General features: G+C 37.8%; 2 protein-coding genes across 3 annotated transcripts in view; one reads left to right on the top strand and one right to left on the bottom strand.

Annotated features, from left to right (window-relative positions):
* The window catches only part of bru3 (CUGBP Elav-like family member bruno 3), an 825,259-nt gene that overhangs the window by 215,042 nt on the left and 584,228 nt on the right, over nucleotides 1–25,989 (bottom strand). The gene's annotated exons all lie outside the window — the stretch shown is intronic.
* LOC106641507 (transmembrane protease serine 9-like) lies at nucleotides 16,984–23,935 on the top strand. Its single transcript, XM_089595452.1, has 8 exons — nucleotides 16,984–17,040; nucleotides 18,009–18,096; nucleotides 19,108–19,417; nucleotides 19,486–19,777; nucleotides 19,869–20,022; nucleotides 22,828–23,146; nucleotides 23,216–23,507; nucleotides 23,583–23,935. The coding sequence occupies exons 1-8, from the start codon at nucleotides 16,984–16,986 to the stop codon at nucleotides 23,739–23,741; spliced, it is 1,671 nt and encodes a 556-aa protein (XP_089451578.1). The 3' UTR covers nucleotides 23,742–23,935.

Here is a 25,989-nt window from a genome sequence, read left to right as displayed (position 1 = left end):
TTTGGAGCTCGCGAAGAGAAGAGCGGCCGAGCGTAAAGACGCTCCTATGCAGAGCGGAGAGCAGTGCCCCGGCAATTTCCCAGTGGAGGCACGCGCGCATGTGTGGGACCTTCTCCCTTTTACCTTGCCTGGTCGGTTCTCCTGAGAAAATATACGCTGCTGCCGGGAAATTTTGAGAGCAAATACTACCAGGAGGGCCAAGGGTTTAATGGGGGACGGGCAATTAAAATGTCAATGGCGTGTTTGCACTGCTCGTGTCTCTTAGGTGTGCCCTCCCAGGCATTTTGTCCGGTCATCTGTGCTTTTTCACCTCGCGTCTTCAAACATTAGATCGAGATTCAACGAGTGATCCAATATTTGATGAATAATACGTGCGGAACGTAGACACGCCTTTGCACGGCAAATGACAACAGAAGAAACAACAGTCACGTCATCGTTTTTATGGTGTATCCCGCAATAACTGCAAGACCTTCCACTGCACAGAATCAATATTGAACGTCAAGTAATTACATGAACCTCGTTCCCTTTTTTTTTACTCCTGCCTCCATCCGCCGTTCATTAATTTTATTCCCCGACCAGCCATTTCTGCATACGCGTATACCTCTAGAGTTGGCTCTGTTTCGATTTCCAAAGAGATGGATTCGGTTTTACTCGGGGAAGAAGGGGAAATAGGAGGCAGGAAGAAATGGAAGAGGAGCAGAGCTTTCGCCGCACGGCTCCCGCGCACTATGAATAATGCAGACCCGATGTAATTGATCACCCAATTGGAATGGCCTTTTATTTACCTACCTCCGGCGAGTCTATACGTACCCTCTCTTTTTTCCCTGTCCTCCGTTTTTTTCCTCTCTCTCTCTCTCTCCCACTTTTTTACAGCTGTCTTCTATTTGGCTCCCCTTTCCACGGTGTACCCTTTTCTTATCCCTCTCTGGCTTTTCCACCACCGGGTCATATATATTCCGTTTAAACTTTCTATCGATATTAATGGCTTCTTTAAATTTGTCCACCTTTTTTCATTTCCCCCATTGTACTCCGATGCCTTTTATTCCTTCGTTCCACAGATTATGGAGAACAAGGAAGTCTCTGTAGTTTCATTGCGAAAATAATCGTGATTCAATTCGTGGGACGTGCGAAAAAAAAACTAAAAAGCTATCGCAAGAACTGGTTTTTAGATAACGAGCAGAGACGATGTAGGAAACATTGTGTGTAAAAAAAAACATATTTATATTTTCAAGTGCTGCGATGACTTGCAGCTGTCACTGATTGTGGTCAACCGTTGGTGGCATCGACGTTTTATCATTTCGTGTCACGTAATCATTGTTTTATCTTTTAAGTAAACAACCTTTTTTCGTGTCTCATCCAAAGAGACAAGTTTCATGAGATTGATCAAGTTGATAAAGGTTTGAAATTCGTGTGACAAATTAAACAGGCTTCGAACACCACGACAATCAGGATTCCGTCGATTTTCCAGCTACGTGGATTGGACGAGAAAAGTTCGACACGACCGATAAGACTTTAATAAGAGCAATACCAGTAACTTGAAAATCAATAACTTCCCCCTCGGCCTCGCTTTCCACGAAATATCAGCCTGACTGAAATTGACGCGATGAACTCAAACTTTCTTTTCTTCTTCATAAACTTTGTCTTCTGCGTTACCATATAAATATAGTTTCGAGCAGAAACTTCGGCACCCACTCCCCTCCCTCCCCCCACGCTCTCATGATATCCACCCCTCCCCCAGAGGGAGAGGTACACCGGAATAGCTAAGCACCATTATTTATCGCTCAACGTTACATCTACATTTTGTACGTCGCAAAAAAAGAAAAAAAAAAAATTACTCTTTATCTCGGCGGATCTCGATAAAATCATGCGGTAAACGTACATATATTGCCGGAGATAGAGACCCGTGTACTTATCTATCTAACGCAACAACACGACGTATACTTATCCGAGCCTATATCCTTCGATCTTTTTTGGAAAACACACGCGCAGAGTACAGGAAATTAATGGGCGCTTCCTCCTTTTTTACGGGCGAGCAGGAGTCACGTCCGCTTGTTAAATTCCCCTCCCGACGACTACCCCCGAACGATAAGGATCCACCCCCCGCCAATACGTTTGTTAATGAGCGTCTCCGTGCGACGGTACGATTCACTCGTTGTGTATCAAGAATGGATTTTGGGGTAAAAAAGAAAGAAAGGAATTCCAAAACCTACGCGGGAGTAGCCAATCCCGAAATAAAACCCAATCTCCCCGAGTCGAATTGGCGTGTGTATCGTAAAGCAGCGGGCAATCGTATGTACGTATATATATGCACGGGGATAACCCACGAATCGAGGAAGAGTTTCGTGGGGAAAAAGGAGGACTATTTGTTTTCGTTTTCACGCTCGATTTCTGTATTCCGGGGACGCGCGAGGTATTCATATTTCCAGCGGCGCGTTTATATACATCACGTGCAGTGTAAAAAGGCTGAGGTGTATGGGAGAGGGCGCTGACACGAATTTGTCTGCGAGCAAATGGAGGGGGGGGGGCACGTGTGAAGAGAGCAAAGGGATGCCGGAGGGGGGGGGCTGGAAATTGTAAATTTTCCCGAGCGCTTATCGAATCTCCTACTCCTGCTCATCTTCGCCCAAAGGCTTTTTGGGATCGGCAAGGGAGGGAGAAAGGGCGAGCGTCTTTCTGGGTGGTGCACACACAAAGCCGGGCTTGGCTTGACTTTTTCGCCCAGGGATATTTCGAGTCGAAAGTTTTTTCGGCAGGGGGAGATTGGGGGCCTCAAGATGGAATACGGAATGTACATTGGTTTTGATATAGGGCCGGGTGTTTGGTTGGCTTCGATTTTTAATGAGAACCTCGGGAAGTGGTGTTTTTCAACAGTCCCATCGTATGCACGAGGAGTGAAAACAAAATGTATGTTAAGCGATCAGGGATCCTTAAAACTTTGGAGGGCGTGAAACTGTTTTTCGGTTGTGTTCTTCTTAAAAGATTTGTGGGTTACGTGATGATTCGATTTGTCTAGACCGATCACGTGGTTTGTCCATAGGGGAATAATTTAAAAGTATAAGGTTTCGTAACAATGATAATACTTTTAATTTCCATATAGAATAAAAATACAAGTGATTCGTTTTACAAAACTAATTGTTTATGTCGAAAAGTTTAAGAATTTAAACGTTTGATCATGGAGGAGGGGGTGGCATGCGAAGCCCCCAGTTAAATGATAAAATATAGTTACACTTTATTCCCTAGAAAGGTAACTTTCTTACTTCCCAAGTAATACTGCAAAGCATAACAACTTCAAAGTTTTGAGCTATTGGGATTTAATATAAATAGAGAGATGGAGGAGGGAGAGGGTAACTAAGCTAAAATGGCTTCAAAGAGCTTACATTATAGTGCAGCTATCCAGGTGTTTAACATGATTATTTCATATTTGATGGTACAGTATCGAGCCCGTGAAGTTTCATTTGAGATGTTGTCAGGAAAATGCAGCTCATCTCATGTGACTCGCGGCAGTGACAGCATAATAAAACAGCTACATGCAAATGCACCAAGTGCTAGATAATAGCTTTTAAACAAATAACAGCTGGTTTACATTAATGAAATAAAAAATTTTGTAAATATGAAGTAAGTACATAATTTATTTTGATACGTTTGTTTCAATGGACCATATATTATTTATAAATATAACAGGTATACTAAAAATCAATCTCCGGTTTTACTACCCTGCATTTCGTAAATTGTTCATGATAACTTGACGAGGCAATAATTGTTGCAACCCAAACTTCAAACTGATGAATTTCTTTTTAATGCACTCCCAGTTTTCAGAAAAAAACAAAAATCTCTACGTTTCGGGGAACTGCCAGCTTTAGCTCGATGTATTTACTCTTTGATCGAGGGGTTGAGCACTTGAAAGTCTCGATAACAAGTCCAAAATCTTTTTGAGACTTTTGCAATCTTTAAAAGACATTTGGAGATTTTCAGGTCTTTTCCAAGTGCACTGGGACTGTAAATGACGTTTACAGTATTTTCCAACAGTTCAATGCCATTGAAAAAACTGAAACACACGAGCCCTTCACTCGTCAGTCACCAAATACCTTCCTCGAATTCCTGTAAACTTGGATCGTTTGTGTAAAATGAAGTAGTGTGCTAGAGTTTTCCAGAGTATCAGCTCTCCTTCAAGGCCAAAGAAATCGAAGATTTAAGAAGTTATCTCCCCTTTTTCTCCTTCCAATCACACCGGGCTCCCCAAGTTCCATCATTAGCTCGAATAATCGACACTTTCCCCTCGTAATCTCCAAAAATTACCAACGATCTCAACTCACCCCTCGCTAGAAAATGCCCTTTTTTTCCCCCCTACCACTATACCCCACACCAAAGCACCGCAAACTACGGCCTTGGTGCTCGCAGTCGATGTAAGTTAAAGCAGCATCAGCAAAGTCCACCGCAACCGGGACACACCTCGAAGTTAACCCACGAGTGCCACCGCCACTAAAACGTTGTACGTTTACGCGCAGTAAACAGAAGGGGTAGGTATATGTATGGTAAGGACAAGCACCCTCTTCACCCCTGGTTTTGTCTGGAACGTATATATTTCGAACCAAACTCTTTTTCTCCCCCGTACTTTACTGTCCGTGCCAAATGGACCATCTGGCGGTGCGGTCGACTCAAGGCGTCAATGGCTTTACCGTGGATGGTTTTATTCTAATTCAAAGAAAAAAAGGTGAAAAATGCTGAAGCACGGAGAGGGAGGGGAAGAAAAATGTCTAAAATAGTTGGGATGAGGTCGTTAGCCTCTCGGGCGTTAGTAGCGCTTGGTCTTTCTCGCGGGCCGAGGAGCAATGTTTGCCGGCCGAGTGGAGCGGCTTCTTTTGCCGGACGAGCGAGCTCCTCCTCTCCCTTGGCCCGTGGCAAAGTGGATTCGATGCGGAAGAGCTCTTGGGGATGCTCCCGCGTGCTTACTTACTTGCTACCTGCCGTAGCGGAATGAGGGAGGGAGGCGCGATGGCAGTTCGATTAAAAGCTTTTCCTTGGACCCTCGACTCTCTGATGCTTGGAGAGGCTCTTTTTTTTACGTATTGTTTTTTTTTTTTAATTTGTTTTATTTTTCGTTCACGTTTTTATCGATGAGGTCGGGGGGTTTCTTGATGTTCGACGGCTGTGGGATTTCACTGTGTTATTCGAGATTCCATGCGGGATTCACCGCTTTCACTGGCGATGGATAAGTGACTTGACGAAACGTGGCTCAATAAATTGCACGCTCTTCTCATTACCTCAACCGATCGACAAGAGCATTCTAGTGAGATGTTCATTTTCAAATAGCAACGTTGATGAGAATAATTAATAATTAGTATGTAAATTTTTTTGAAAAAATATTTGATGCTGGTAGGCTAAAAAAATCAATTATCACAAATTTAACGTGTTTGCAGGTTTAAAGATCTTCTATGAAATACTTAACACCCTATGTATTTCAATTGTTTAAAAAAAGAAACTGTCCAGTTTTGTGGAACTAGTGAAATAGTACTATCAACGATATTTTAATGAATTTAAAAAATACAGAAATTCCAACTACATACCTTAAATCTACACAAGGAAACCTTAAATAGTCAAAAGTTGCTACAACGCGTTTAGTGAGAACTACCCGGTCCATATTTGGTTGACTGTATGGTACAGCTACCATAGTTTTCAGCTTTGCAAAATTTTAGGTCAACTATTTGAAAAACAACTTTAATTTACTATGAAAGTTTCTCAAAGTAATGTTTCAAAAGACTAGAATTCAAATTGGTGGCACTCTAAAAAAAAAGTAACGTCCACAGTGGTAGAGGTGTAAATTGGTATCGCTACATAATTTATGAACTTTTCATTGTTTCTAATCTTAATATAACTGAGCTAAGAGGTGATATCTACTGGAAGGACATTATAAATTATTGTTTCAAGTAGTAAAAGTGTGTGTTTCCTTTTTTTTTTTTTTTGCTGCAACGATTGCTCAAACTAGAGAAGGATCAGATGGTTTTCAAGTAGTGTAGGTACAGAAAGAAAAAAAAAATGAGCAGTTTTACGAGATTGGCAAGGAGTCCGTAGATCGACGAGATAATCAAGCAATGAGTTCGAGCCAGGCAAAACACCAAGTCCGAAGCAAATGAGCGAGAGGGAAAAAAAAAAGAAAAATAGTGCAGTATATATGTAGGAAATCGAGAGCAGAGGTGGAATTAGAGGAGCGCGCGGAAAGTAGAAGCTGAGAAAAAAGCTTCAGCGAGATAAGGGATCGAGACGGGGGAGAAGCAGCAGCAGATTGTCGGGTTGAAGGACCTGCCGGCTACTTCTTCTTCTTCGGGCGAAATAAGACAAGCAGAAAAAAGTTGCCGGACTTTCATTTGGCTCGAAAATTAGCTCGGGAGACCGTTTCTTTCGTCTCGACTTTGTCCACCCTCTTGTGCGAGTTCGACGATATTTTTTTTCGGACCAGATTCGATGTCGCGCTTCTGCTGATACGTTGTTTTCGCATACGTGTTTTTTGCTTTCGAAAGTTTTTTGTTTGTTAATCAAGTGATTGCTTAGGATATACGTGGATTCAGGATGAATTTGTGGAACACTTGAAGTTTTTAGTTTTTATTTGTTGGATCAACCCTAATTTACACAAACGTGGTTTTATAGAAAATTGAGATGTCTTTGGTCATAGTCGAGTTTTTTAAGAGTACAGTTTTACATACTTCAGTAAGGATAAGTTGCTCCAAGCAATACAAAACTTTAAGTAATTCAAGTGATTGAGTGAAATTAGAAAGTGGATCAAAAAAATGTGAATAAGGAGAGTGAGGTGACATCTTTTTCTAACATTATTTGGTTGTGTGGCATTGCACAGTTTGTTGTATATTATTTTATTGTAATGACGTTACTTGTCATATTAATACTTATTGTATCAAGGGAGTTTTCTTCTTAAATGCAAATAATCATATTTTGATAAAATATATATATTCAAGTTACACTATTATACTTACAAGTACTCTGAATTACATTTATTTTGTTAACTTAATAACTTAAATAACGTAATGCAATGGCGAGTTTTTTGACATCTTGAGAAAGAAAACTATTACTTAGTAATTGTAGTTATCATAAGTGCTGGGTATGAAGGTGCCCAGAATTTTCCTAAATTATAAACTGTTTTTAATGAACGTAAAACTTTATAAAACATTTAACGACATATTAATTCAGATTAACAAGATTTCTAACTTTATACATCACTGTTGAAGCATTTCTGAATAGAAGTTTAATGCCAAGCAATAGTACATCATGTTACATCAAGAATTGAGGTTTGTACAAGTGAGGTAAAGTAAATGTGTTGAAAAATACTGACCCATCAATATCCTAAATTATTACGAAACTAAACTATTGAATCAACTTTTCAAATGCACTTTTAATCTTTAAACTTTGTGAAAACTTCCAAAAAAATCCTGTACCTAAGTCAAACTGACGATAAAAGCGCAGAAACATGTGTAAATGTTTAGCTACAACGTTGACAGAATTCAGTCGTGTGTTTCATTAATAGATCAGTTACTGGCAATCAGTTAATTCAAAGAATCAAAATCACATCACATTTCTTGAAAATGCATGTGTTAAGTTATCGTGAAACATCGTACTTTGTATCAAATACTAGAAAAAAACTTCACCAGCGTAAATTACCATTCGGTCGTCTTCAAGTGTCCTTGAATCGATCCGATTATCAAATCTCTCGAAACATAAACACCGATGGTAACAGGCACACATGGTTAGTTAATCGCAGTCTCGCAGAGCTCCTCAAAGACAGTGCCTCAATTACATCCTTAAGCAAGTCGGACAGGCTAAGAGGGAGCACCGCGGGCCGGGGAAGAGGAGGGGTGGTAAGTAAGTAATGGGCCCACGTCGATGGCGCTTAGCGCTGCTGTTCGGCAAGATTGAGAGTGGCTCACGTGCAGCCTTTCCCCTCCCCTGATTGCGTATTGCACGTCCGATCTAGTTACGTGAGCTTCTCACTCTCCGCCCCCCCTCCTCCTCTCGTTCTACTGTTGCCACTGCTTACGATGCGGCTAAGGTGGGATGCTCTTCTTTTTTTTTTCCTGCTCGAGAAATTCATGAATATACCGCGTACTTGTGCAAGGTGGTGCTCGAGTTGATGAGGTTCCGCTGGTTTGAGGGTAATCGAGACGGTGGCTGGAACTTTGAAGGATGGGAATTTTATAGTCACGAGCTATGGGGTTCAGTATTGTTAAATAATCTCAACATTAAATTTCAATTGAAAAAAGTTATGTTACACACTACTTTTTTAATGTTCCATCGAAGAAACATAATTTACAGAAGTATAATTACTTGGTTATTGTATGATATTTGATTAAAAACTATATTAGAAAGTGCGGGGGGAATGAGCAATACAAGTAGTTGGATGAAAAAAAATTTATTTCTTAAATCCGAGAAAATGAAATACGTAGTGTGAAAAAGTTTATCTACAACTTGTTGAGAAATTTTAGAAATTTATAAGAATAAAATTTAAATTTAAATTGAAACGACTTATTTTTCATAAGGACTTTTTTTCTCGAAATATTTATTGTTAGAGTAAATGTAGATGTGTGGTACTGCTGTTCCTAAATATTTATGGACTTGTTTTTTTTATAGGTCATAAGCTAAAATTTTCGAAAAACTGACAGTGTCATTGGCAAGTTGAGGGAAAAATACATGTAAATGTCATTTTGTATGAAATATTCAGTAACATAAACTCACGAGTAATGCTTTGAAGGTGAGGTGGCGTTACTTACCTAAAACATAAAAATAAGACAAAAATTATTATTATCGTATACATACAGAAAAATAAATATTAAAAGTATATTGTAATTGATTATTCTAAAATTAGATAAATAATGGAACATAGATAGTTATTTCATACAACCCAACTAATCAAAAAATTGGTAAATACTAGCCAACAATGAATAGTTTCTTTGGACATTAGTCGATTTATTAGCCCATTTTTGTACCTACCTTTTCATTCATATTTTATTTACCATATCTATCCGTATACATATATTTTACGAAACTCTAAACAAACAACACTTTGTTCTATCAAATCATGTACCTCAGTTTCCTTTACAAAAAAAAAAAAAAAAACATTGGCTACTGAATAAACAGCTCTCGAGCTCAAAGGCAAAGAGAAAAATTAAAAAGTAACCAGCCCCCAGCCAGCCATAAAAACAATTACAATCAAAAGTATAGGAAAAAAAAAAAAAGAAAAGAGACGAAGAGGCAAGGAAAAAGATAGTCGGAGTAATGTGGGCTCTGAAAAATCATATTACAGTAATCAACATTAGCTGAGCAAAGACAAGATAAACCAAAAGAAAAATAAATATAGGCACAGAGAAAAGTGAAGAAGGAGAAGCCGTGCCAAAAGAACGAGCACATGATGGGGAGGTACCCAGGGATGAAAAATACCGAGGAGCGGCAATTTTTCTCGGTCCCTGCAACCCACCCAGCGCAGATACCACGTGTTTGTATATACATACAAAACTGCAAGGGCATTAAGCGCGAGCAGCAGCGATTCTGCGTGTGCAATGGATTGTGACTCGTACAGGACGCATTCCAGTGGGTATGTATATATAGACCCCTCTCTCTGGACGCTAGCCAAATCTCTTCCTTCCCCCTTTCCCTCTGCTCCTTACACTCAACTCTCGACGACTTCGACGACTTCGACGATCAAGGAAACATGTACGCGTGTCTGTGTGGTTGTTGCTGCTGTCGTTTCTTTTTTCGCGGGGAAAAACTTGTCGTGGCGCCGTCACGCAGACGGATTTTCCTCCCGGCTCGAGGAAGGAGGGGGACTGGTGTACTGTAGCGGAATTTCGGAATTTTTTTTTTTTTTCTTTTTCGTTGAGCTTGTGATTACCGGTCGTTCGGGGGGTTTTTTCGGAGCTTATAAGCTCGGAGGGGGCATGTGCGTCGTAGACCAGAAAAAGGGAATCAACTCTGGGGCTTTACTTATTTCGCTGCTTCAAACTGGACGAAATTGAAGTTTTTTCTGGTCGGAGCGTATTTTTGCTGTTGGTGCGCAAGTTACCAATCAATTTCTATTGTGAACGATAGAAGGGTACGCTCTTTGTACGCTGATAGAAAAAAAAAAAAAAAAAAAATTGTACTCGATAATCACCTGTCAATTATTGATAAATTGTATTTGGATAAGGGCTGTACTTTTTTCCCTAGTAGCTCTTCACATAAAAATAACGGTATGCTTGTTAACTCTTTCATTGAAAACAATACGTTTTCAAACTTAAGTACATAACTTTTCGATGTCAAATGATTGATACAGCCTTGTGGTATAAAATAATAATTTCATATCGCGTTTTAAGCCTCAAAGATATGGTTTTTGGTTTACGATTGAAGCTTTTGCTACTATTACTATGCGATGGGATAAGTCAAGGATTCACTTCAGTTGATGAACTTATTTATGATATTATAACCAGTTTTTTGAGCCTAACAAAAAAGTTGACACGAGTTGGTCTAGGTAAATTAAAATTCGATTTGAAATCTTTAAGGTGGTGATGTAACCTCAAGAGTTTATTAATAAAGTATAGAGATGCTCCACCATAAAATACTTAAATTAGATCTTTAAGTGAAATTACGAGAAAAAGCTGTTTCAACATTCTACGGTTTGCATAAAACTTTTTTTGTTTTCTCACGTTTTGTTGGAAACAATTTTTTTTAGCACAAACAGTGCATTACATTTTAAGCCAAAAATTACATTGAAAAAAAAATTGAAAAACTACCATGCCCAGGTCTGCGAATCAATGAAAAAAAAAAAAAAAAATTCAATGCTCCAAGATTGTGCAGCACAACACGAGTCTTCCAAAGTATTTGTTAAACAACCAAAAACTAAACATCATTTGCAGTAGTAACCAACTTTTTCGACTTTGAACTCAGGGACAAGTCACCTACACCAAGAAAAACCTGTAAACTACTACTTAAAAAACCTCATTCCAAAAGCTCGCAAAACTTCCGAACCATATTCCCCCAAAAACATCCACCGCGACGGCTCAGCCATCCATCAAGAATCACCAAAAACACACACCCAAGCTACCCCGGAAAAGAACTTAAACTTGCGTAAAAAATTCCGAATCATCGACTTGACAAATCCTGATAATCCCGAGCCCTTCCTCCCCACATCCTCGGAAAGAAAATCCAGCGTCCGAGCTTAGAGAGCCCGGCCGTCGCGTCCGCTCTGACCGACAGTCCGTGAAAACGAACGAGGAACGAAGCCAGAGGGAGAGAGATGCCGTACACGGGGAGCTTAGGTTATCTGCTTACACTATATTTTCCCGAATTAACAGCGGACAAAAAAAAAACGACGTCCGAGGGGGCGTGTTTAATTGCCGGGGAACGAGCTTAGGCGAGCCTTGGAGATTAAGGGTTGCGAGAGTGAATTCTCGCGTGGCGTGGAAAAGTACATAGTTGCACGATATTACCGCCCAGCAAGTACTATCTTGACGAGATCGACACTCGGTGACTGTTTTCTTTTCATCCGATAGGAGCAAAGTCGCGGTGCGATAAATCCGTGAAAAATCGATGGAGATAACGGAGGCAAAAATCATCCGACCCACCCGCAAAAGGGGAACGGAGATAAGGTTACCGGGAACTGTATCTCGAATCGACGCGCGATATAGAAACAAGCAAGGGGTGGGAGAAAATAAATTCCCAGTCGTTAGGCTGGAAAAAAAAAGAAAAGATCGGAATTACAGGGGAGCGCGTAAATAAGCGATAAGAGCGGCTAATTCAAAAATAGTGCGCGCTCGGAGGAGGGTAGTTTAGTGGAGGTGGGGGGGGAGCGACCTCTGCTTGCGAATTATCCCCGCGGGCGGAGATTTATTAAAACCGTAAAAGGGGGAACTGCCTTCCTTTTGCCCTCGGGCTGGAGTCGTTTTCCCCTGTACCTTTTTTTTTTTTTTTTTTTTTTGAAACGCTACGTTTGGGAGCCCGTTTTTTTTCGAGGGGTGTCTTTTACTTTGCGTGCGAGGTTTGAAGGGTACTTGAAAGTTCGTGTGCTTCATCTCACTTTGAAGGTGTATTGAGGGCTGTACGGTAAGAGTCGTTTTTATAATTGAAACTTTGTGTAAGCGCTCGCTTAAGCTCTCTGACGTCAAGTTTCAAGGGTTGATGTTTCAATTAGCGTACAAATTGTGTTACTCTTTTTCAAATCTTTACAAAGATTGATGCTTCTTTGGGTAATTTGAAAGTATTTAATATTGATTTGCTCAACTTAGGTTTTGACCTGGTCATAAATTGTACGTTGGTAAAATTAATAAAGTTCGTGATGATAATCCATTCCTCTGTATCTTTGCTTTTTGAAAGCCAGACATTGCCACTAGCCTTTAAAAAAACATATATTCTTCCGAATAACACTACAGGAATGTACCAATTTTTCAATATTTTTCTCAGACGTATTTTCGAGAAATAATCATTCCTTTTTTAAAGACAGTTTATTTTTAAATTACTTAATTTTAACTAGAAGAAATTAAAAAAAAATATTTTGATTTATTTAAATGGTAGTTCACATACAATTTAATAGTGGACTACCACAAGAGCATATAATAAATTATATAATTAAAATATTTTTTTGTCTCGAAAATACGGGAAAAAATAATGAAAATTATGTTATGTTGTTATTTTTAGTTGGAATCCCCTTAAATGGATGAAATGCACAATGGACTTATGTGTAATAAACACTTGGCTCTGACAATATTTCTATAAAAATAAATTAAAAAGTCATCAAGGGTGTGACAGTAGCTAAAAAAAAAAGTATCGTCACACTGCTTCCTTTCACCTATTATCATTCAGCTCACTAGAAGATTATTTTTCATAGTTCCATTCACATTCAACAGATGGATTATTTGACACTGTTTTTTTTCTTTTCCAATAAATCATTTGAGAAAAAAAAAAAAGTTTCAAGCACACAACGCGCCACCCCTCCAAAAGAGCGCATGGTAAAAATCGGTAATTATAATCGACGTCAACAGCTCGTTCGAGAATGAAGTCAACGCTTATGTTTATCAAGCCCGAGCATGCAGTATGGGGGTAGGGAAACGAGAGCGGGATTAAGCGCCGATGACAGGGGCTGCTCGCTTTAATGAAGCCCCTGGCGGGGTGCAGATACCTGCTCTCGTTGAACGGCTGCCGAAATGAAAATTTAAATGTCGAGACCGGCCCTCCACTCCCTACTCGTTGGCAAAACAAAATGTTAATTTCGTACCAGTGCAGTGTGCTGCTGTTTTTCGGACGGACTTCAAGGTAAGGGAGGGTGGGCTATTTTGTTGCCCGCGTCGCTGTGGCTTTTCCAGGGAGGAGACTGATGGTTGTTGCGAGCTTGTTTTGGACTGTTAATGAGACATGTAAATTGGTACAAAGGTTTTTTTCGTTAAAGTTTTACGGAGTACGATAGTGTCCTTAGGTTATGCAAAGGAACATATATTTATTTTTTTGTGTAAAAGTTTACGGAATTTATTATACGATAATATGTGAATGGACACTCACAAAGTATGTATTATTAGTAGTGATTACAATGCAGTGGTTCGATGGTAAATTTTACGTTTCATTTATTCTTTTGAGATAGAAGCACTGATACCTGACAAATTTTCTTGTTTTTTTATGTTTTAAAATAAAGGCCAATTTGTTTCGAAATAAAGAAATTTTCTGAGACTCATCTCACTATACTTACCGGCCGTAAATGAAGTGCCACTTCGCTGAGCTATAATTAAGTGTAATAGCTCATGAAATTTAGTCGAAACAAAGTAACCAATGGCCATATTTCACTTTCCATACTGTACTTCATTTAACGACCAAAATAAAACGTACACAATTTCTGCAAACAATTTGGTGAAAAGTACTTTGTCAAGTCATAAAAAACGAAGTTAGTACAAAAACAGCAACAAAAAACCGTAAGTATAAAAGCACGGGAGAGGGAAAAACAGCGTCGACGTGTAGCAGCAAAAATTACGGGCAAAGGAAAAGAATAGACTTAAGCGGCGCGAAATCCGTCGGAAAATTTAAGAGCAAGTTTTTTACTGCCCCCGTCGTTCCGGGCGCTGTTGCGTATCGGTACATCGGAGCGAGAAAAAAAGGCGCTAAGCGGACGGCCGGTCCGCTTTTTTCTTCCTCACGTTCCGAGGCACATATTGCTGTAAAAGGCGATCCTAATAAAAAAAAAGCAGCTTTGGGAAGAATATTCCTGGAGCCTCGTAAATAGGTTAGTGTTGCACGCACCCACCGTAAAAGGAGGCGCGATACATATTTTTTTTTTTTTGTCTCGCTGCGGATGAAAGTTTTACACCGCCCTTCTTTACGATCGGCCGTGGGTATGAAAACCATTGAATTTTACTAAAAAAAAGGGAGACACCAACTTCAACTCGCGCTACTTCATTTCCGTCTAAAATGATTACTGGGTACACGAAAAAAAGAGGGAAGTGGAAGAAAATAGTCAGACAACAATGGGGCACTTAGCCATTCGCACGTAGTAAGAGCTCGATTTCGGGGTTGAAGGTTCACCACCCATGCTGTCGTATTATTCAACTAAAGGCTCTTCTTTTCATTCGATGGATGGGTGGGTAGGGGTGAAAGTGACTTATTTGAGCGTTTTAATGGCAAAGTTGGGAAAATTCGGCTACTATTCAGGTGAAGCGGCAGAGTCCTGGGGAAGGGTGACGATTGCGATTACTGCGAATTTCCAGGGACAAAGGTAAAGTCTTAGCAAATGCGTCCTTTGGTTTTTCGTTTTGAAAGTTCCTGGTTAGTGATTTCAATGAAGCCCTTTAGAGCGGAAAATGAGTAGAGTAAGTCGAGTTTGGTCAGACGTCGAGATAGGTGAGGTGCCATTTTCGGACTTTGTACTAAAAAGTTAGGAGAAAAAAAGTAAATCACGTAACCCACGTCCCCTTGGAATATTTATCCACGCCCACAAGCGTGCAACAGGATACGTTGCGCACAGAGGCCGACCAGGGGAAAAACGAGCCGGAGCTAGTGGGGCACGTAGTTCTCATCTCCGGCCGGGGCTCGGGATACATCGATACATTAATTCCGGGGATAGTTTCAGCGAGGGGGTGATACCGCGGGAGCTTCGCTGGTAATGGGGACGGGACGGGGTTTAATGACTCGGCCGCCGCCGGCTAAAACATCACGTATGCAGGAAACACGCGGACGTGACTCTCGCTCTTGGGTTGTCCGGCTGCTCCTCGGGTTGCTCGTCGTCGTTACGCCGTTCTTGTGCGTTTGCGTATATGGATATTGTACACCACGTATGCACGGGCGTGATGGGGTTCAGGTTGGAGGATTTTTTTTTTTCGTGTGGTTGACGTTTCATTATCATCAGTGATTTGTTTTTGGATGGCTGTTGGTGATTTTTGAGACTTTGTCCAAACGTCATTCGGATTTTGTTTGTTTACTTCCACAGGATTTTGATGGTAAATATTTTTGAGGCAGACCTTGGGTGTGAAAGTTTTTCTCTTGAATGTATTTTTGAACTTTGTAAATGTACAACGACTAGAAATTATCAAAAATTAATCATTTCTTCATCGATTTTCCATGATTTTTGTGGAATAACTGATTTTTCATTTTTATTTTTTTTTCAAAACTAATTCTGTAGATTATTAAGTTTGTAAGCGCTTTTATAAAATTTTTAGATCCAGAAAAAACCTATTTAGAGATTTAACGAACTTTTTGGAAAAAGTCCCTCTTGAAATTTTTGCTTGAAATCACTTTTTAAAAATGTGCAAGAAATCATCAAAATGACTATTTCGATTTCCTAACAAAATCAGTGTAAAGTTGAATAAAAAAAATAAAAAAACCTCGCAAGCCTCATTTCCTCTCTTACATTCTAGTAAGCAGTTCACTCCTCAATGGTTTTATTAAGTTGTTAAAAAGAAAAAGAAAAAAACCTTTCAGCTAAACCGAAGACAACAGCAAGCGGATCGCTCGAAATTTCCTTCCTCCGCAGCAACCAGCCAACCTCCGGCACATATTCATCGAAGAAGGAAATAGAGGAACAGAAAGAGCCCGAAATTCAATGCAACTCGCTTGGGATTGGCAATTCCGCGTACCAAACAGACGAGGCCCCAGCTGAGCCTCCGTGCATTTCGTCGTTGCTGGTTCGTAAATTCACGAACGCGTTTTGGGATCCACTGGGTGAGAGGAGAAAAGGTAGGTTTCCCCGATTGGCGAGAAAACGACAAAAAAGAGGATTCATCGGGCGAGCGCTTGTTACGCACCTGGGACTCTACCCGCGGAAATTGTTTTCTTACCGAACACTTTTATCTATTTTGAGAACGACTCGCCAAATTTTTATCAGCGACTGTTCACGCGCAACGCCTCCATCCACTTTACTCAAAAAACAAAGACCTGCACCAGTATAATCCTAGAAAAAAAAAAAAAATTGCGAAAGTACGTTCAATCCCTCGATATCTCGCAGTTCCAGCCCCATCGACCAAGGGCTCGCGGGAGAGCGGAAAAAAATGCAACATGGTGTGGTGCCGCGCGTGCACGTGCGAGAGAGGGCCGTTCTATTAACGTCCAGCTGCGAGAGTGACTATTTATCTTCGCGGGCCTCCCTGGCACAAAGAGCGGCCCTCCCTTCGAATTTATTTTATTGGGCTTTTCCCCTCGACCATTGAAATTCCGAAGCGCCGGTGGCGGTATATTTTCGGGCACGCCGGGGAAAAAACCTTTGTGAATTTAACGTGGAGCTCGATTTGGCTTAAATCCCTTTGGACTCGCGGGAAATGGGGCACGCAGTTGAAAAATCAGAGCGGCTGATTCACAATTTTCGTTGCACGAGCTTATACATCGCTATTTTTGGGACTTTTTGTTTGGAGATGAAAGGATGTTTTCATTAATTATTGCACCGATCTTTAGAACTGGTTAGTAGATTTGACTAACTGCTCAAGTGTTGGCTTCTCAAAAGTTGTGATAATCTTGAAAATTGAATAAATGATTTTTGTCAAAATGGGTGAAAATTCTTTCAAAAAAGACTGGAGGAAATTAAGCCATCGAATCTTTGGGGCAAGGCAAAACTGCACTATGTTTTTTCCTTACATTCAGTTATATTAATCGTAGGAAAGGCAGCAAAACTGTTCTACTTTTAATTTCAAGCTTAAAAGCACGTAAAATGGTTGGTCAAAAATATTTTGATTACTTTTTTTTTATCGCTGCTAAGAATAGTCAAACTGATCCGATTCGTTATTTTACAGAATAAAATAAAAAAACTTAATTAACAAGCTAATTTTTACTGTATAGTTTTTCCTCCCAATAATTTTATGTACTTCCAGTTAAAATTAAAACGGAAGAACGGTTTCGTTAAATTTTCTGATTGACCATATCACAAATTCCACTGTTATACAATAAATTGGTTCATTCAACAACAACGTAATTTTTAACTGATTTTACATACAGTTTATTAATTACTTGATCGTGAAAAAAAATTGTTTTCAATGTAAAAGAAGAAAGGTAGATGAGAGTACAATGTTGCACTTATAATTGTCAAGTAAGTTCCAATATCTCATTCCAAATTCAATGAGTGCTTCGATAAATTTAAATTATAACTTATCCTCGAAATTTGAATCCAACAAATGATTGTTAGATTCAACAATAAACATATGTGTGATCCAACATAAGTTCTTTTATCGAATTAGAGCGTGTACTGACTGTTTTACGCAAGTAATATTAACTTTTACACGCATATACCACCACAGCTAAGTAGCTTTTCCGCAATGTTAGTTTTATAAAAAAAAAAAAAAAATAACTTGATATATATGTGCTGCTTTGCGATAAATTGAAGTAATAACGTAATGAAAATGGATAGTTACATGAAAAATAAGAAAATACGTCAAAGAGTTGTAATCGTTACAAGCGGGAAAAATTAAGTATAAAATATTATTATGTTCAAACGATTGATCGTTTCCGTGTTTGTTGTGTATTCACACCCGAAAAAATATCCTTAAACACAAAACCTTTAAATACTTATATTTCAGTTCGAACTAACTGACAGTCTCTCACTAGTGCGTGAAATGAATATCGTTCTTCTAGTCACTGCCTGCATTTTGGCGACGTGCAATGCAGGTGAGTAGTGATTGGCTGTGGTTACAGTTCAAAGTAAACTTTGTTGTTAAGATATTTAAAAAGAGGATGTTTAATGTTTTCGAAATTATTTATATAGTATGATATTTAAAATTTTTTCACCAACATTAACGACCACGATGACAAACAAAAACCCATGACATTGTAAGATATGTCTAAAAATGTTTGCTCTTTATTTCTTGTCAAATTTAGTAATTATTTAGAAAAACTAATAACTAAAATTTTAATTTTAAAATATAAACCAGATGGTGTTCATTTTTTTTTGTATAGTATAATTTCCTTTTTAATAAAGATTTTTTGCAAGAACTAATGACTTTTTTTGGAATAAAAAAATCATACACGTACATAGCAGTTCATCTCATTTTATTAATTAAAATTTTTAATACTAATTCTTAAGAAAAAAAAGTTATTTTTCAAAATTTATATCCATTGTATTAAATATAAAAAGTTACGTTTGATATAATTTTTTTCGTATCTACTAAAATAAGTAATAAAACTTCACTAGTTTATTTATAAATAAAATACTGAATGACGTGTTTTTTCATAAAATCCAAACTGCGATATCTAATAGTTCATAGTGTATATTTTTTTATTAATTGTTCAAGAAACTTGAGGTTTCATAAGAAAAACTATTTGCCTTTTTTTGAACAAACGAAAGAAAATTTATTTTTTGAAACTAATGGCAGTTTTTAATATTATTATTATTTTTATTATTATTACAATTATTAAACATTTGATTAATCACTTGAAGATATATCAGGCTTGTTGAAATTCTTTTTCAAACGTTATTTACAAGAAAACTTATTTTTTGTTAGTACATGAATTTCAGGTGACTCCCAAGCAGTTCACAAAATAAAAAAGTTTTTTTTACCGACTGATTGATATTTATCCTAGAACGGCTTCCAGAGACACATTTTCTCAAGATCATGTTAGTCTCAATTCCATTCAGGTTGACGACTTATATACGATAATAATCAAACAGAAAATTTTCAGGAATCACAGAAGTCCTCCAGGGAATCAAGCCCCTAATAGCCGGTGGTCGCAATTCCAGGACCGGCGAGTTTCCGTATCAAGTGAGCCTACAGATGGGCTCGACTGCAGCCAAGGCCAGCCATTTCTGCGGTGGCAGTATCATCCATCCCAACTGGGTAGTGACGGCGGCCCACTGTACGGCGCTTCTGAAAAAATATCCCAAAAACGTTTTCTTGGTCAAAGCTGGAAAAACTGATCTCAGGAAGAAGGAAGCCGGCGAACAATCCTCGGTGTGGGCGAAAGCCATCATGCACGAAAAATACGTGGACAAGTAAGTGTTTCTTGTTCGTTTTTTTCCTCCACTTTTAAAATATAACACCTACCAACGACTTTTTCCAGCGATAAAGTAGGTCCGTACGACATAGCACTCATCAAACTCCAGACGCCTTTCCTATACACCCAAGACATCCAGCCGGTTCAACTTCCTCCTCAAAATGTAGAGTTCGAGGGTAGTGCGACAGTCTCCGGCTGGGGCAAGACTACAAATGATCCCAACTCGGGACGAGGAATTTTGCAGGCGGTCGATCTGCCGTTGATCGATCGTGAAACTTGTCAGAGTATGGTCAGTGCGACTGTCGATCAGACCAATGTCTGCTGCGGACCGGAAAAGTTTGGCAAGGCCACTTGTCCGGTATGGCTGTTTTAATGTATTTTTTTTTTAAAGATGTTGTGCTCACTGGTCTGTGCAATTTGAAAACTGTTAAATGTATCTTTATTTTCAGGGTGATTCTGGTGGTCCTTTGGTAGCGTACACCAACAATGTTAGGTTACTCATTGGTGCAGTGTCTTGGGGACCAGTAAACTGTGGCCAACCACCTTCGGTCTTTGCTCGAGTGTCATACTTTGTTGATTGGATCAATAACAAAATGGCTACAAATTAGATGATCGCAATTTTTCATTGTATTTGAAAATACGATCGTATTGTGTATTCTTCTGTTTGATACTGGAATGGTAATTTTTACAAATGCATTCTGGTAAAAGCTTTGTGTGAATTAAAAATGTTTAAGATTTTTCTTGAGTTATTATTAAGGATTTAGCAAATCTTAGTCTTGTGAGAAAACTTTACAGTGGAAAATTTATAATTTGAAACTTATCAGTACAATTACATGACCTTAATGAAATTTTTTTTTGTTTGAATGAATTTATAAAACCGACAGATAAAATATTAAATTGATCTCCATCTCTAAAGATTTGTTTTTTACATCTTTTACTTTCATACTTTTTTTTAAATCTATTTTTTAAACTGTTTGTTACGATGTTATAAGTTATTAACAGTATTGTTGGTGCTTTTTTCCTCTATGATATTTTCTCGTCTGTGTTCCCGTATTTTTGTGTATGTGTTTGATTACCGATCCCTTCAAATTTCTCTTTCTGTATAACTCTCACTTCTATTTTCGCTGTTTGATTACATCCAAGTTACATCCAACACTACAGGTAATTACTTTTTCAATTAACTTGCATTAACAAATATTGTACTTCGTAAGCTGCTGGAATTGCTTACTGCAAGATTTGTTTATCAAAGTTAGAAAAAATTTTGGAAAAGCAATCTTCATTTTGTCAACGATTACATTTCTACAATAATTTTAACTACGTGAAAACCATACTTTTAAGACGATCATGGTGTGGTTAAGCCTTTTGTGATGTTGACTCATAATTTACTGCTGCAGTCGTCATGTTTAAAAACCCTCAAAACATTATGACCTGTTGTTTCGTACTTTTTGTTCTTCTTGGCCATGAAATATCAGATTTTAAACGATGTCTAAATGGTTAACAATAATTTATTATTTCTGTAATATTACAGAGAGTTTTGTGTGAAAAAAATTGTGTATATAATACCTCGTATAATTTTCATATCAATTAAATTGAGGATACTTATTTAAAAAATTAACAAGTTGATAGGAACATATCTTATTATTGTATCAAAATTTTTACTTTATCCTTTGTAACGCAAGTACATGTTTCAAGTTCAAGAAGCTTACAGATATTAATCAATTTTTTTTTCATCGATTTGCATATTAAGTATTTCATTGTTATAATATTAACTTTTGTTTGCATATGCTGACACAAAATGTGCTTCCGAGGCAAGAGTTTTTATCAACAACAGAAATCAGCTAAAGTTTTCGTGTTGTGTTTGAGATAAATTAAAATAAAAAATAAAAAGAAGTAGCCAGACAAAAAATTAGAAAGCACGCATAACCGCGTTAATTATTACACGGGGAAAAATAAAATACGGTTAATATGCTAAGTTTAATGGGTCAGTGTTTGTACAGTTGCGTAATTATTTTTTATTCGCATCGAAAAGAGTTTCCCTAAGTATAAAGCCTTTAAATAGCCACATTTGAGTTCAGCAAGACTGTCAGTCTATCAAACTTGTAACATGAATATCACTTGTTTAGTCATCACGTGCATTTTGGTGACCTGTAGTGCAGGTGAGTAATATTTAGACTTTTTATTGGAGTTTTGTCGAAGCTTTAATCGCTGGAGTATATTAAAAATGCTTAATTTCTATTTTATAGAATTATATCGCTGGTGTAATTTTTTTTAGTTACATCTTAAGATATTCTATTATTTTTATGTTGAATACTGAACACAACATTTTTAACTAGTTTTTGTCTGTCATTTGTAGAAATGTTTTATAAATTTTTTATCTTTTTTTATTTTGCTATTGGAGTAAATAAAAACTGTGTTATCACTTACAACTTTCAATTTTTTATTTTGAAGATAGAAAAAAAGCCATACACTTTTTAATTCACAGAAGACTTTTACTTTTTTTACTACTTAAAAAAAACATTGCATATTATGTTGATAATGTATAATATCTCGTAGCAAGGGAAAAATAAAATTTTTGCTGGTATTAGACTAAGGAAGATGTAAAAAATATTGTAATCAGAAAGGTTCATGATGTTACTCAAACTTGAAAGAAGCGTGTTAAGTTATACTTTTTTCAGAAGAATTTATTTATTTATCTATTTTTCTTTAAGTTTGATTTTAGTTAATATAATTCATTGCCAATGAAACTTTTCAACCATTTCGTGGGCCCTTGTAACTGTGCGTGCAATATTTTTAGATGTCATATTTTTACTGCAGAGTATGTATTCCCTATTTTAAATATTAGTGAATTTTGATTAGTGAAGCTTAATATTAAAAATGTATTTTTGCGAAAATCAAAGACAAATATACACATAAATTTTTTTTCCAAAACTCAATCCTGGGTCTCTATAAGAAAATCGTTTTCTCCATATCCCTTTGAATTTGGTCTTACATGAACAACCAGTTCTCCCAAAAAAATTTGCATAACCCCGATAGATTCTCCCGTTTCTCCACTATTTTTTGGTTAAAAAAAATATTTAAAATTATACCTGCCTTCTACGACAACTACGTCAACGATGCAATTATTAATACAGAAGAAAGTCAAACTTAAAAATTGATAACAACCATTAATAGTTATCACTCAAATGAACAGTTTACATGTGAATTAGAAAACAACAACAGTATGGATTTCTTAACAACAGACACATGTCAATTATTAATTTGCAGGCAATGGATTTTCTGATGAAAACTAACTCAATATGGCTTGGAGAGAAAAATCTCATAGAGGTCCTTAAGAGACATATTTTTTGTTTTCCTTGGATTCCAAACAACTACAGCACTAGATCATAACCAAACAAAAAAAAATTGCAGAAATTACAGGTGTATCATCCGTCCTCCAGGGAATCAAGCCCCTAATAGCCGGTGGTCGCAATGCGAAACCCGGCGAGTTTCCGTATCAAGTGAGTCTACAGATGGGCTCGACTGCAGCCAAGGCCAGCCATTTCTGCGGTGGCAGTATCATCCGACCCAACTGGGTATTGACTGCGGCTCACTGTACCTCAAGGAAGAAACAATATCCTGATAAAGTTTTTTTGGTCAAAGCTGGAAAGATCAATCTCGATCAAAAGGAAGTGGACGAACAATCCTCGGTGTGGGCAAGAGTCATAACGCACGAAAAATACGTGGACAAGTAAGTGTTTTTTTGCTCATTTTTTCATGAAGCAATTCAAACATTAGTACGTACCAACAATCATTTCAGCGGTAAAGTAGGTCCGTACGACATGGGACTCATCAAACTTGAGACTTTGCTCGAATTTACCCAACGCGTCCAGCCCGTGGCCATTGCACCTCCGAACACCGAGTTTGTGGGTGAGGGGGTAGTTTCCGGCTGGGGCAAGATTTCGAATAATACCAACTCGGGATCATCGAGTCTGCAGGCGGTCAATCTACCGCTGATCGATCGTGAAACTTGTCAGAGTATGGTCAAAAGTCTTGTTGGTGAGACGAATCTCTGCTGCGGGCCGCAATCGTTTGGCAAGGCCACTTGTCCGGTATTGATTGCAAATTTATATTCAAAACTATATTCAATTGAAAAGTCGTTGAATGAAGCTAATCTTTACTTTCAGGGTGATTCTGGTGGTCCTTTGGTTACGTATTACAGCGACCTGAAGATACTCATTGGTGTAGTGTCTTGGGGACCGGTGAACTGTGGCCAACCCCCTTCGGTGTTTGCTCGAGTGTCATACTTCAATGAATGGATCAACAAAAACATTGCGACAAACTAGATCGTCATATAAATTAGTTATGGTACTCATTGTAATACAATGAGCATAACTATTGCAGATTTTCTCTTTCCTCTCGTTACAAAATTTATAACCAAAAATGCAATGATTAAGTTACATCCCTAACGATCTAGTGCTATTATTTACTGTTTACGAGGAAGGAAAATAACAGACAATATAAGTTTTTAAAACGGTATTACGCAATAATTACATTAATTCCATAAAAAAAAAAAATCTGTCGGTTTTAAAATTCCAGCCCCCCGAGTAACGCGACATAAAGAACTTCGTTCTAAAAAAAGTTGCACAAAAATACCACAATGACTAAGGAAATTATTTTAAGAATGGCAGTTGTTACATGTGCAGAAAGAAAATACGATAACTAGAGCTCTTTAAGTTAGTTTAATTTTAAGAAGATACTCTCTTTTTCAATTTGTTTTAGGGCGCTTAATTTATTCGTCATTCCAATACGAGTCTAAAGACAGATTTTAAAAATTTTCTCAAGACGATTTTAACAAAAACAATATTTTAGCACATCGATTTTCCTCGTTAAAGAGATAAACTTTTGAGCAATTTGAGGCAGTTAAGATAATATTGCCGTTTCCGGAAGTAATGATAACGTTTCTTTTAACATGTTTTTTTTTTTTTTTACTTGTAAATCATCATTATAAGTTGTTTTACGTGGACGTACACGCAAAACATATTTTTTTGTGCTAAACAATTTTCCTTACACGGTACCTAATACGCAAGTGGTAACGTAAAAGTTTATCCAATTAATAAGTGACCTTAAATATTCATAGAGGTGCTAAATAATCTGGTACTCACAACTCAAGTAACTAGTAAAACGTAGTAACATCAGTAAAAACTTATTCTTAATGTTCGATTATTCGAACTACTATATTATTCAGTCGTTCAGCAAAGACCACTACTCTGTAGAAGTTGTGCTTGTTAAGCTCTAGAGTCTACTGAAGTAAGTACTGAGACAAAGTGTCACCACTAAATTTTCCACAAAAGGCAGGGTCCAAAAGAGCATTGTATTGCGGCTGTTCTTGGCTAAGGCAAGATAAAAACTACCCTACCCAATGTCTTGGACCAACTGCTGATCGTCCATCGATAGAGCTGCCACTAATATCTGAAGGATTACGGTGATCAGGACTTTGATATCAAAAAGACGACGATTTATGTTCGACTTGATAAGTGTTGCGTAGGTGTTACTTTAACTACTTTAAGGGGAAATAATGTTCGGTTTATACAATAGAAGAAAATCTTACCGACACACAGTACTTTTTTACTTCTAGTAATGCCCTTAAAGTGTTACCTTTACCGCAAATACAGTAATTTCGTACATGAGAATTTCAAAGTTCTTATACTATTTTAACGGCACCCTAATAAGTAAGTTATTGATAAAAAAATGATAGATTGTGATCATGATGCTGGATTAAATTTTAATTAGGATTTTCTGTACTTGTGTCTTGTAAAATTTAATGAACTTTCTGTTGAACAGATTATCCAATGTTCTTAATATGAGTATACAATGAAATTATCAAGAGAATATCGCAAGAAAAAAGACTCTTCTAAAGTGACGCTTACTGGGTTTACTGGGCAAACGTGTCACGTTGTATGGTGAGTTTATTTATTTATTTTTTTTATTGATCAGATTAACTTTTATAGATGCATAAAAGCTGAACAATTCCTGCTCTATAGTTTTTCTCTAAAAAAAATTGAATAACCATTGTATAATTTATGAAATATAATTTTCATATCTAATCGAGTGCGCGACGTCGTTAATGGTATAAATGGAGAATAAACCGTTGACATGATGTCATTATGATTAAAAAGAGTTATATTCCTAGAAGTTGAACAATTTCTCGAGTACCATCATAGAGAATGGATTTGAATCAACGTAAACGTGAGTGCTAAGGTAACGCTCAACCGGCCCGTGCATCAAAAGGACAAAGCCGGGGAAAAAAAATAATACTCGCAATCTCCCATTCCCACCCCCGTGGAACAGTGTAAGTACAGGCCAGCCGATAGTTTTTACGCACGCCATGGTAGCGTAAAAATTCCCGTGAACAAGGAAATATGGGAAAACATTCGTCCCCAGCGCAGGGGCGCGGAAAAGACGAGGCGCTCGTAAATTATGCAGCCTGCATACATCCCTCGGCGCGCTACGCGACGCGACAGAGACACGGGCTCTCCTTCATTTTTCACTCGGCTCGTCTTCCTACCCCCACCCCCCTTTTTGCGCTTCTTA

This window comes from Copidosoma floridanum, unplaced genomic scaffold, assembly GCF_036245765.1.
Source record: "Copidosoma floridanum isolate Cflo_tuat_1 unplaced genomic scaffold, Cflo_Japanese_pri ptg000025l, whole genome shotgun sequence".
NCBI classification, from domain to species: Eukaryota; Metazoa; Arthropoda; class Insecta; order Hymenoptera; family Encyrtidae; genus Copidosoma; species Copidosoma floridanum.
Note: the sequence above shows the minus strand (reverse complement) of the source record. Positions and strands in the feature narration are given on the sequence as shown.

What these genes read in the sequence shown, in the direction of transcription:
- LOC106641507 (XM_089595452.1), top strand. Translation starts at nt 16,984, where the DNA reads ATGGGTGAAAATTCTTTCAAAAAAGACTGGAGGAAATTAAGCCATCGA. An exon ending in TTGGCAAGGCCACTTGTCCG is followed by an intron (nt 19,778 to 19,868) that starts GTATGGCTGTTT and finishes CTTTATTTTCAG; the next exon opens with GGTGATTCTGGTGGTCCTTT. An exon ending in CACGAAAAATACGTGGACAA is followed by an intron (nt 23,147 to 23,215) that starts GTAAGTGTTTTT and finishes CAATCATTTCAG; the next exon opens with CGGTAAAGTAGGTCCGTACG.